Source organism: Pinus tabuliformis, chromosome Q (genome assembly GCF_031772625.1).
Source record: "Pinus tabuliformis cultivar Carrire ecotype Pingquan chromosome Q, CPIR1, whole genome shotgun sequence".
Classification (NCBI taxonomy): Eukaryota; Viridiplantae; Streptophyta; class Pinopsida; order Pinales; family Pinaceae; genus Pinus; species Pinus tabuliformis.
The window spans coordinates 1151833213-1151846138 of NC_142296.1; the positions used below are offsets into that span (position 1 = coordinate 1151833213).

Here is a 12926-nt window from a genome sequence, read left to right on the forward strand (position 1 = left end):
TCTTAAGGGACCTTGTTATTGCTCTCAGTTACAGTCTCCCATCTCTTGTATACTACATTGTACACTGTTCATCCATTCATCAATGATCACATTGACATAGAGACATTGTTCCTCTGCGACATAGTAGGCTTCACTGCACATATGTGTCTCACTATCCTCTGTATATATATAGATCTGTCTTTGGCTCTACACAGTTCATATGGCTCACAATGTATAAGACTTTGTTCCTCTGCATTATGTATAAAATTAACACACAGGTTGACTAACACGTTCCTCTATAACAAAGTCAGTTTGAATGAATCTACATTGCTTCTCTGCGACATATGTTGGCACTGATGCATAGTTAATATGGAATCGATACTCCATATATATGTAATCTAACCAATAGCATCAAATGGTATCATCTTATATGACCATGGAAATAACTCCTAATGAAGACTGTAATCTTACAGAGACCAGCATAAATAAACATGTTGAATTTAAGATCCATAAGGCACTGTTCAGTATTTTTTAAGTGACAAGACACCATTGTTGAGAATTCGATGTTTATATGTAATCTAACCAATAGCATCAAATGGCATCATCTTATATGACCATGGAAAGAACTCCTAATGAAGACTGTAATCTTACAGAGACCAGCATAAATAAACTCGTTGAATTTAAGATCCACAAGGCACTGTTGAGTTTCTTTTTAAGTGACATAGAGATCAGTGGTAAGATCGAGTCTGACACCAACGACGCATTTGTGAGAGGTTCCTAGCCATGTAGTGAAGAAAAACTCCTTGCTACCTCGTGTTGTATGCCCAAATCTGATGGCTTTCATACAAATCCATAAAGAAATCAATGAGTTATTTTTCCATAGTGAAGGATATATATACACGCACACACACATGCTGACTGGGAATGTGAAGAAGGCATGCCATTAATCAATGAGGAGAATGATCCATCGAAAGAAGCTGGAAAATTGAATCCGTCCTAAGAGTATAGAGGACCCCATAAGCACTGTGTGAACCCACAAACTGAGCACTACTTCCTCGCCAAAGGCATCTGCATTTTTGGAGAATCTCTTGACCCCCCATTTTTGTCTCTTAGAGCAAGAGGATTAATGGGTTTTCTTGTTTGATAAGACTTTTCACTTCTACAATCCTTTTTTAGTCTAATTCCTTATAGTTCTAGGAGATTATCTTCATTATTTACTATGAGATTTGACCCCCCATGAACAAGGGGAGGGCTGCTTCATTTTCAAGTTGTTTTTGTCCCTTTGGAGAAGGAAACATCCATTCTTTGTTGAATCCCTAATTATACGTCCTTGTCTACTCAATCCTTCATCAAATATTTGTTTGATTCCCTTCCAGCTTTCTTAGAAACACAACTTTTTCCTTTCTCTTGTTCACATTCCTCTTCATATCTTTCATCCATAAAACTTGCTAGAAAGGGTCCCTGGTTTGTTTGCTGAGTTTTGGGAGAGATAAATACTTCTTCCTCTTCTGATTCAAGTTCTTCCTCATTTCATTCCTAGGTTGGAATATTGTCTAATAGTGGCATCTCCTCATTTTCTTTTCCATGGTTTTTTTTTAATGAATTCATATAAGTTATCTTGGATGATGACATCTTGAATTTCTCCTTCTTTAACATGCTCTAGAGTCTCATATCGGTTACCAAGTTGGGATGGATTCTTACTTTTACTTGAGGAAGAATATTGAGCTCCTTTAGGGGAAATGGTCTTTTTGGGGGATTGGGGGGGGGTATGGGTGGCAGAATTTTATTCCCCCACTATTTTTCTCTTGGCCTCTAGCTGCTACATTTTGATCACTTGCTCTTCTTCTCTGGTTTTTGCCATTGATCTCCCTCTTTTTCCTAGTTCTGTTGCTCCTCAAATTGTTTACACTTCCTCACAAAATGCCCATATTCATGGTAGAGTTTGTTTTCACAAGGCAATAGGTCATAATCCATCTCTTGGATGAAGGGATAATTATCTAAGGATAAAAGAACAATGGAAGGAAAACCTTTATTGAGAGCCACTTCAACGCAAATTGAGCATAGGCAAGCATTCCTTTACATTGTTTAACTTGATATATATAGTCTCCCAACACATTCCCAATAGATTTGAAGGTTCCATTGTTCCAACAATGATGAGGGAGATAAAGAAACTTAACCCAATCTGAAACAATTGAGGGAACGCCATTCTATGAATTAAAGTTTGGAATCTAACGATCCAAGTATAAACCTTGAGTGCCCAAGAAGTATGGACAATTGTAGATTTCTTCTTGTTTCCGTTGCATTCATTCTTGTTTCCGGTGTCTACCTTCAGGCTTTGCGAGCAGGTGGTTCTATTTTCTGCACTGTCCGGTAATTGCCTTGCTTCATTTTCTGGTGGATGATCATTCTGTGCGAGAGACATATTATCGTTTTCAACGTTTCTTTCAACTTCATTATGAGGAATGGCTTCACTGCTACAACTGTATTCTTGGTTTGACTGCGAGCTGCTGCTAATATCGTTCTCCATCCATTTTGCTAGCGTGAAATCGAAGTTCTTGTTTCCGGTGTCTACCTTCAGGTTTTGCGAGCAGGTGGTTCTATTCTCTGCGCTGTCCGGTAATTGCCTTACTTCATTCTCTGGTGGATGATCGTGCTGCGCGAAAGACATATTCTGTTCCGCGTTCTCAACGTTTCTTTCAACTTCATTATGACAAGTGTTGGCGAGAATCGGGCGTGGAATGGAACTGTTTTGTTGGTTTGACAGCATGTTGTTGTTAATATCGTTCTCCCCCCATTTTGTTAGTGTGAAATCGTTGTTAATCTCAAGCGGATCTGGGTTGAAATCATCGCTGGATAAGTATGTTTTCAGATGGTTCAAATTTAAGGGGATGGCATCCGAGTTCATTTTATTATGCTTCATTTTCTGCATTGCATTGTGGACAGTTCCATTATGTCTGATCAGAGAATTGATAAACGCTATCTGCGCAGGTTTGATTCTTGCTGATGGTGCAAGCGGTGTAGGATCTGCGACGGGGATTACACCAGCATTCATCATTTTATCAGATTTTTCATTTCTGTATGTAGTGCGATTTTTCATTTTTAATTAGTAACCAGTATTAATTAGTAATAATTATAAGAAAGAAACTTTGCCCAGCAATCGGTCGTTGAGTTAGATTTTACCTTTCTTCATAATAAAGAAAGTCCGCCGAGCAATGGTGTCTTTTCATTGATCCTTGCCCTGGTTGGGTTGATCCGCGTGTGGGTGTGTTTGTGACGTCGATGGGCTCTTGCGAATCTGACGGCTGAGATTCATTTGGCGCCAAAGTCATAGGAATTTGAATTTTCAGGTGGATGCGTGACCATAAAAGGGGTGAGCCGGAAGATTTCAAAGCATTACATTGAATTGAATCTGTTGTTGAAGAAGAGGTAAAGAAGAAAAGCAGGAAAGATGTCTGGTCGCGGAAAAGGAGGGAAGGGTTTGGGAAAGGGAGGAGCAAAGAGGCACCGTAAGGTGTTGAGGGATAACATTCAGGGTATCACAAAGCCTGCCATCAGACGGCTGGCTAGGAGAGGCGGAGTCAAGCGCATAAGCGGTCTCATCTATGAAGAGACGAGGGGAGTTCTCAAGATCTTTCTCGAGAATGTTATCAGGGATGCCGTCACCTACACTGAACACGCCCGGAGGAAGACAGTGACCGCCATGGATGTCGTTTACTCCTTGAAGAGGCAGGGCAGGACCCTCTACGGCTTCGGCGGTTGATTGAATCAATTCTTCAAATGGATTCATCAACTAAGTCTGTTGAATTTTAGTTGTTTTGATTAAAAATAATACTGATTTTATTAGTATCATGTTGCTATTTTATACATGTTTTGAAAATTGTTAATGACACATTGTTATTTTTTTGGATGGATGTTGTCAATTTTTTTTAAATTTCTTTACAAATGATTTTGAATTGTGATATCTGTTTTAATGATATTTAGAAACTATCATATATTTCACTATGAATCTATAAAGGGGGTCATATATGTAAAGAAAAATATACTCTATATAAGAAGTCAAATGCGGATGTAACCATGGATGCAAAATTGAAAGTAAAATTGGATGTTAAACTAGGAATTAATACAAAATGCAAACAATTGACATACAAAGTGTTTTAAATTAGAAGTGAAAAATTGTGCAATAGTTGACACAAAGAAGGGAACAAAACATGGCATACAAAAGGATATCAAATTGGGCAAAAACAAGGACACATAAATGGGCACCAAATTAGATGCAAAAAAAGACAACAACTAGATGTAAAATAAGATGCAAAGTTGAGCGTTAAAAAGAAGCAAAAAACGGTAGAAATTAATATTCCAAATGATGATGCAAATAATGGTGTAAATTTGGGATGCAAACTTGGGCGCAAAAAAGGAAAAAAAAAAGATGTAAGAAAAGACATAAAACAAGATGCAAAATGGGGCTGAAAAAAGGTGAAACCAAGGATGCCATATTGGATGTAAAAAATGATTCCTAATCAAATGCAAATTTAGGCTCAAACTTAGACACAAAATTATATGCAAATGTGGACACAAAATGAGGCAAAAAAAGATGCAAATTTGGATGGTGAAAACGATGTAAAACTAGACACCAAAAAAATGCAAAATTGGATGAAAAAGTGGGTGTAAATAATGGTGCAACATTGGACACAAGTAGACACAAAAAATGGTGCAAAAAGGGGCATAAAATAGCTTAAAATTGGATGCAAAACTTGGTGCAAAAACAAATACAAAAGTAGATGTAAAAAATGGCTCTAAATTGAATGTACCATTAGACACAAAATAAGATGCAAAGGTGGACACAACACATGACTCAACATAAGATGCAAATATAAATGCAAATTTGGATGCTCAAAATGATGTAACATTAGATGCAAGCGATGGTGTTAAAAATGATGCAAAATTGGATGAAACAAATGACGCAAAATATGGTGCAAAATGAGATGGGAAAAATGGAGACAAATCAAACGTAAATGTGGATGTAAAAAATGGTCCAAAAAAAGATGCAAAAATGGGCACAAAAATGGATGCAAAATTTGGTGCTAAATCAAATTCAACAGATGGTGCAAAGATAGGCACCAAAGCTGGTGCAAAAATAGAAGCAAAAACTAGTGTAAGCCTAGATACAAAATCTGGCGTAAGACTAGATGCAAAAACTGACACAAAATGGATGCATAAAAAGACGTTAAATTGGATTCAAAATACAGTGTAAACTTGATGCAAATGATGGCGCAAAAATGGAAGCAAAGAATGACACAAAATAGGAAGCAAAAGAGAATGAAAAATAGATGCAAAAAATGACACAAAACTAGAAGCAAAACCTGTCATAAAATAAGATGCAAATATTGGTTCAAAATTTGACGCAAAAAATGATGCATAGTTTGGTGTAAAAAACGATACAAAATCTAGCGTGAAAAAGGATGCAAAATCAGGTGCAAAAAAGGACGCTTTAAAAATTGTACAATAGAGCCAGATTTAGCGCCAGGTTGCTCATCACAATTACAAACAAATTGCACTAAAATCTGGCGCTAAATCTGGCGCAAATCGCTGGTTTTGTTGTAGTGAAGGCACAATTTTTGAAGACCTTCTAAGTGCCTTCGATCCTCAAAGTTATATGCCAATGTACTGGATCTGGTCGTCACCATCCAGATCCCTAGCTCCAAGATAACTACTTAATTTTGCAAGCAAGTCCACTATTTTATTGTATGTCCTGGACCACGTTAGATTACAAAGCATTCAATTTTTTTTTAATGAAACCCAAGGCTCCATTTTGCAAATCTGTATCTTTTGGTCCCATATGTTCCAAGTGATATAATCATATATCAAGGCTTGTGACTACCCAATTCCAAAGCTATTTCGATGTCTACAATCATTGTCAATAATTTAGCAACACCTGGTTTTAATTCTAGAGAAATATCGTTCCTCCAACTGCTGTGGTTTCTTTTAGCTGCTTCATCAGAAAATTTAAAAAACCGTTTACTTGTTTTTGAATTTCTAATATAGTAGATGCCTTGATTCTCTAGTTTTATTGACACGTTTGCTCCAGTTGCAGCATTTTTATCACAATCTACCCCTCATATTCAATCCAGATCCTGTACTTAGTCACATCCAGCATTTTGGCCGATATGGGATTTGCAAAGAAGATGGCAATGATTGAAATCTATTTATGAGATCTTGGAAGAAAATCCTACTCCTGGCAAGTTGAATTCTCCAAATGATATATTTGCACAGAATATCATCAGGTGATTAATGTTCCACTCTAGGCCAAAAATATTTACTAACCCCACCAGAAGTAGGCATTAGCAGATGCCAGAAACAGATAACAATAAATAGTCCTGGCAACTAAAAGCAGGGCTATCAATGAACATGACTTAAAATGATTATCTGGACTTATGTTTATGTTTCATTTTCCTTCAAGTCAGGAATAGTTCCACTATGACCATCCATCTTTGTAAGAATAGAAACTGTCAGCATTCTAGAAAGTAATTTCTTGTGCAGTGATCTTAGATAAAGTTGGTGGCAGAAGTGCAGTCATGACACAAGAAGATTCTTAAAGATCCACATAGAGCTTCCCTGTCATGTGGTTGACAAGCCCGAAGGCCAAGGCCAGCTTCTTCCTCTGGTTCCACAATTTTTTTTCCTTTTGCTCCTCCTCCAAATCATTTAACACAACATAACCTACAGCCTTCATTTGCCCAGACAATTTATCTAACATGGCATATATTTCCTGTACTTCTAGTGTGATTTGTCTCCAACATGAAAAGTATGAACTGGTTTACTGATCTCAATCCAACTGCATCCAGGATCCCTTTTAATCTTCTTGTTTTCAATGACTTTCCACACCTTTCCAAGGTGATCCCATCTGCCAGCTGTACCATAGATGTATGACAGGAGTACATAAGGTACGCCGTCATTAGAGTTCAGATTAAAACGACGCTCTGCCACATGGTCATGTAGCTCTGTATTGTTTTGGCTTTTACACACACCAAGCAAACACCTAAACATAAAAGCATTAGGTTTTATTGGTATTTTATTGATGAACTCGTGTGCCTACTTCAAGCACCTAGCATGCCCAAGAAGGTTAAAGATGCAGCAATAATGGCACCTCATGCAATCAAAGTATTGCAGACCATCATCCACTAGACCTGAATCACAGAAAGGTGACATCAATGGCCTCATTGCCACAACCGTTCATGGCATATCCAGAACACCAAATCTCGTTGACGCATTTTGTCGAACATATGGCGGGCAGTTTCTATACTTCACGTTGGCATACATGTCCACAACTGCACATCCCACAAAAACATTATACTGAAATCCACCTCTAACTACTTCTGCATGGAACTCCCCACCCTATCCCAGAGCCGCTAGGAATGCACACGCCAGGAAAACACTGAACAAAGTTTTGTGCACTAGACTTACAGTCGCCAATTTCATCTGTTGAAAGAGCTTCAGCGCTTTCTCGCGATGCCCATTCTGTGCATATCCAGCAATCTTCTTATTCGGCGGAACCAAATTTCGTTCAACATTTTCAAGAGTTCCACGGCTTCTTCAACAAGCCCATTTTGCAGATTTCCTGCAAGCATGCAATTCCAGAAAACCCAGTTTCACTTGGGTATCATGCAAAACAACCTCGGGGGTTCGTCAAAACATCTATTATGGGCATATCCTGCCATCATCTTATTCCACGACAACACATCTCATTCAGGCATTTTCTCAGACACCTTCAGTGCCTCAGTGACAAACCCAGTGTGTAAATAATCTCCAATTAATGTATCCCAAGAGACCGCATCTCATTAAGGCCTTTTATCAGAAAGATCGCGTGCAAACTCTCTATTTCCACATTTTGCATAAACGTCAACAAGGGAATCCCCTGCACAGACATCTGACATGAACCCACAACTAATTACATCTCAATGTATCTCCTTGCCCAGTTCAAGAGCACTCAAAGAGGCACACCGGGAGAGCACTTGCAAAGGTACATTTATTGGGTTCAAATCCTACCCCTTGCATGTGGTACAATAGTGCCAATGCTTCCTCGACATTCCCATGTCTGGCATCAGCTGTAATTGCCACTGTCCAAGAGGCACAATCGCGCTCCGGCATCTGACTAAAAACTCTGCCAAGTCGCCAAGCTCTCTAATTTCACATACATGTTAACAAGCGCGTTCTCTAAGAATTCGTCTGGAAAATTCCCCATTTCAATCATGTGCGTATGAACTGATTTACGTTCTGGTGTTTCTTTTTTTTTGGTTGCAACCCATACATTCAAGAAAGAAGCATATGTAGAAAAGTCCAGAAGAATCCGTGTTGTTAGCTAGTAACATCTAAAAACCTAAGCGCTTCTTTTCAATCAACCCAACATACAGAGCGTTTTGGGGTGCTGCGAAGAATGAGGTTAGCAGTAATTGCACTAGGTTTTAATGACACCATTTGTAATAATTTTTGTAGGCTGAAGTTGAAGCCTGGGGAGCTAATGGACACCATTCCTTTTTGTCACTGCTGTGTGCACCTTTGTTTCTGGGCATGAGCCAGCGGTCATGATTGTGGCTGGTCCGTGCCCAGGATGTCTTAAGATTTGTTTTTCATGTTAATGTGGATCAATAATTATTTATCAGATAGATTTTATTTCTCATCTGCTACACATTTTGACAATAATGCGCTTGCAATTATTAAGTGTAGTGGGCAGGGAGCCTGGCAAGCCCTCATCGCCTATGAGGCCTGTGTGCGTATTTGTCTCCGGCATGGGCCAGTGGTCGCATGGAAGCTCTTAAATTCCTTCATAGTGAGTGCATTGTTTTGCGTAATGCCTTTGGGTAGGTTATTAACAAAATTTTCTTTGTTAATTTCTTTTAATTGTCATGTAGCTTGGAAAATGCAAATTCTTTCACAATGAAGGTAATACTCTGCATATTATTAAGTAATTGTGTAAATTGAAATATCTGCAACTTGTATAGACTACAGCAAATACTGTTGCAACCAGAGGAAGAACAGTTGATAAATGATTCTGCAGATGCTGCCATGGAAGGAACTGCTCCTAAGCCAAAGAAAACTATTGGAAAAATTAAGGTTCAAGGTATAGTAGCATCTGGTTCTTTTCATGGTTATTTTGTATTGACTTGATATGGATGCATCAATAATAAGTACAATTGATTTGTTTTTATTCCTTATTTTCTAAATGGCACATATCTCGTTCTTCTTGAAAGGTAGTGAAAAAGAAACAAATAGATGTAGAGAATAGAGATCTGTTGTGCTGTTATAATTTCCATCAAAATTTTTCCATTAGGTAGGTTTGGGAGTCTATGGTTGTTTGATTGCACTTGAAATAAAGCAAGTGAATGTAAAACACGTCATGATTCAGGAAGTTTAAACTGAGCTTTCAATACATTGTTTTTGATGCAGTGCGTAAAGTCAAGATCATGCCAGATATGCCATCCAGATGCAGTTTTCAGTCTTGTAGGTCATCCTTTCTAAATATGGAGTCCCTACGCTCCTGATCTTCAAATTTACAGTCCACAGTTTTGGCTAGATGGGAAGCAGTGAGAAAAATTCGTGTTAGACCCCATCCTCCTCTGTGCGCCACATATTCTTAGCATGGTCTTGCTTATGTGCAAGCTATTGCAGAATACATACAAGAGGTGTCTACCCTTATAAAAGTAGGGGTGACATCAGTTCACAACAGCACATCAAATGAAATGACACAAGCTGTGACTTATCTTCTATAACGTTGCAGAGGTTTTAGACCATCTTTGTCAATGTCTGGCTATTAAGAAAAAATATTCAGTCACATAGCACAATTTGAACCTCTCTGTTACAGGGATGTAGGTTATTAACAAAATTGTGTTTGTTGATTTCTTTTAATTGTCATGTAGTTCGGAAAATGCAAATTCTTTCACAATGAAGGTAATACTCTGCATATTATTAAGTAATTGTGTAAATTGAAATGTGTGTAACTTGTATAGACTATAGGAACTGCTCCTAAGCCAAAGAAAACTATTGGAAAAGATAAGGTTCAAGGTATAGTAGCATCTGATTCTTTTCATGGTTCTTTTGTATTATAAAAATGTTTATAATGTACAAACACATATCAAAAACTTAAAAAACAATGAGAATTTTGGTTCTTGAAATTGCTTTCCAGGATTGCTTCAGATTGGCATGTTCCAAACTTCTCAATTCTTCCAAGGCTCGTACAACAAATCCTTCCACTTTATACCAATCAAGGACTTCAACAAAAACTTTCCAAACCTAAATAAGGCATTCAAAATCACTATGAACATTAATTAGCAAGGCATAGCAAAGCATCCCAATGAAGTGTCTCCCCAAAAAACAACAATCTGTCATCACATCAATTGTCCAACCCACAATTCATCTGTCACAAGTAATCTGCTAAAAAAGGAGACTGAATCAAGGTTCCAGTAGTCTGTTCCAAGGAACTATGGTAGGACTATTCTTCGTACTATAAAAAAACTGAACTCACACTAGGTAACAAATCTGCTCCTGACTTGGCAGAGGCTCTGTTCCAAGCTCTGTACAAGCTTATCTAGAGAAAAAGAGTTCAGAGGTCAGAGGTATATTTATGTGATATATGAGCTTCCTAAAAAACTACTTCTCTGAAGAATGTGAGCTACAGGAAAACCATAATTTCAGTGAAAAATGTGAGCTACAAGAAAACCATAATTTCAGTGAAAAATGTGAGCTACAAGGTATAGTAGCATCTGTTTCTTTTCATGGTTATTTTGTATTGACTTGATATGGATGCATCAATAATAAGTACAGTTGATTTGTTTTTATTCCTTATTTTCTAAATGGCACATATCTCATTCTTCTTGAAAGGTAGTGAAAAGGAAACAAATAGATGTAGAGAATAGAGATCTGTTGCGCTGTTATAATTTCCATCATAATTTTTCCATTAGGTTGGTTTGGGAGTCTATGGTTGTTTGATTGCACTTGAAATAAAGTGAGTGAATGTAAAACACCTCATGATTCAGAAAGTTTAAACTGAGCTTTCAATACATTGTTTTTGATGCAGTGCGTAAAGTCAAGATCATGCCAGATATGCCATCCAGATGCAGTTTTCAATCTTGTAGGTCATCCTTTCTAAATATGGAGTCCCTACGCTCCTGATCTTCAAATTTACAGTCCACAGTTTTCACTGGATGGGAAGCAATGAGAAAAATTCGTGTTAGACCCCATCCTCCTCTGCGTGCCACATATTCTCAGCGTGGTCTTGCTTATGTGCAAGCTAGTGCAGAATACATACAAGAGGTGTCTACCCTTATAAAAGCAGGGGCGACATCACTTCGCAACAGCACATCAAATGAAATGACACAAGGTGTGACTTATCTTCTATAACTTTGTAGAGGTTTTAGACCATCTTTGTCCATGTTTGGCTATTAAGAAAAAATATTCAGTCACATAGCACAATTTGAACCTCTCTGTTACAGGGATGTAGGTTATTAACAAAATTGTGTTTGTTGATTTCTTTTAATTGTCATGTAGTTCGGAAAATGCAAATTCTTTCACAATGAAGGTAATACTCTGCATATTATTAAGTAATTGTGTAAATTGAAATGTGTGCAACTTGTATAGACTACAACAAATACTGTTGCAACCAGAGGAAGAACTGTTGAGAAATGATTCTGCAGATGCTGCCCAGGAAGGAATTGCTCCTAAGCCAAAGAAAACTATTGGAAAAATTAAGGTTCAAGGTATAGTAGAATCTGATTCTTTTCATGGTTATTTTGTATTATAAAAATGTTTATAATGTACAAACACATATCAAAAACTTAAAAAACAATGAGAATTTTGGTTCTTGAAATTGCTTTCCAGGATTGCTTCAGATTGGCATGTTCCAAACTTCTCAATTTTGCCATGGCTGGTACAATAAATCCTTCCACTTTATACCAAGCAAGGACTTCAACAAAAACTTTCCAAACCTTAAATAAGGCATTCACAATCACTATAAACATTAACTAACAAGGCATAGCAAAGCATCCCAATGAAGTGTCTCCCCAAAAAACAACAATCTGTCATCACATCAATTGTCCAACCCACAATTCATCTGTCACAAGTAATCTGCTCAAAAAGGAGACTGAATCAAGGTTCTTGTAGTCTGTTCCAAGGAACTATGGTAGGACTATTCTTCGTACTATAAAAAAACTGAACACACACTAGGTAACAAATCTGCTCCTGACTTGGCAGAGGCTCTGTTCCAAGCTCTGTACAAACTTATCTAGAGAAAAAGAGTTCAGAGGTCAGAGGTATGTTTATGTGATATATGATCTTCCTAAAAGACTACTTCTCTGAAGAATGTGAGCTACAGGAAAACCATAATTTCAGTGAAAAATGTGAGCTACAGGAAACCCATAATTTCAGTGAAAAATGTGAGCTACAAGGTATAATAGCATCTAATTCTTTTCATGGTTATTTTGTATTGACTTGATATGGATGCATCAATAATAAGTACATTTGATTTGTTTTTATTCCTTATTTTCTAAATGGCACATATCTCGTTCTTCTTGAAAGGTAGTGAAAAAGAAACAAATAGATGTAGAGAATAGAGACCTATTGTGCTATTATAATTTCTATCAAAATTTTTCCATTAGGTAGGTTTAGGAGTCTATGGTTGTTTGATTGCAATAAAGCAAGTGAATGTAAAACACCTCATGATTCAGAAAGTTTACACTAAGCTTTCAATACCTTGTTTTTGATGCAGTGCGTTAAGTCAAGATCATGCCTTGAAAATAAAAGATGAGTTTAGGTTGAATTTAAAAATAAACGATTCCATAACAAATGGATCGTATATCATTATAATATAAAAACAAGTTATTACTTTAAGACGTGAAAACAATAAATGAATGCCTAAAATGATATGATATGATGCATAACCACATAACAATCATGACCAT

The 12926-nt window shown here is 37.3% G+C and overlaps 2 protein-coding genes across 2 annotated transcripts; one reads left to right on the forward strand and one right to left on the reverse strand.

Moving 5' to 3' along the window:
• The first annotated feature begins 3389 nt into the window (after nt 1-3389).
• LOC149223710 (histone H4-like) lies at nt 3390-3772 on the forward strand. The gene has a single exon (XM_089383391.1). It carries the CDS (start codon nt 3428-3430, stop codon nt 3737-3739), a length of 312 nt encoding a protein of 103 aa, XP_089239517.1. The 5' UTR covers nt 3390-3427; the 3' UTR covers nt 3740-3772.
• A 3437-nt stretch (nt 3773-7209) lies between these two features.
• Nucleotides 7210-8124, reverse strand: LOC149223711 (putative pentatricopeptide repeat-containing protein At3g23330). The gene is made up of 4 exons (XM_089387976.1): nt 7978-8124; nt 7806-7891; nt 7441-7564; nt 7210-7371 (listed from the first exon to the last, which is right to left on the reverse strand). Exons 1-4 carry the CDS (start codon nt 8122-8124, stop codon nt 7210-7212), a joined length of 519 nt encoding a protein of 172 aa, XP_089244102.1.
• Nucleotides 8125-12926: the final 4802 nt, after the last annotated feature.

What these genes read in the sequence shown, in the direction of transcription:
- LOC149223711 (XM_089387976.1), bottom strand. Translation starts at nt 8,124, where the DNA reads ATGCCGGAGCGCGATTGTGCCTCTTGGACAGTGGCAATTACAGCTGAT. An exon ending in CCTTTGCAAGTGCTCTCCCG is followed by an intron (nt 7,892 to 7,977) that starts GTGTGCCTCTTT and finishes ATGTCTGTGCAG; the next exon opens with GGGATTCCCTTGTTGACGTT. An exon ending in AACAGATGAAATTGGCGACT is followed by an intron (nt 7,372 to 7,440) that starts GTAAGTCTAGTG and finishes GCTCTGGGATAG; the next exon opens with GGTGGGGAGTTCCATGCAGA.
- LOC149223710 (XM_089383391.1), top strand. Translation starts at nt 3,428, where the DNA reads ATGTCTGGTCGCGGAAAAGGAGGGAAGGGTTTGGGAAAGGGAGGAGCA.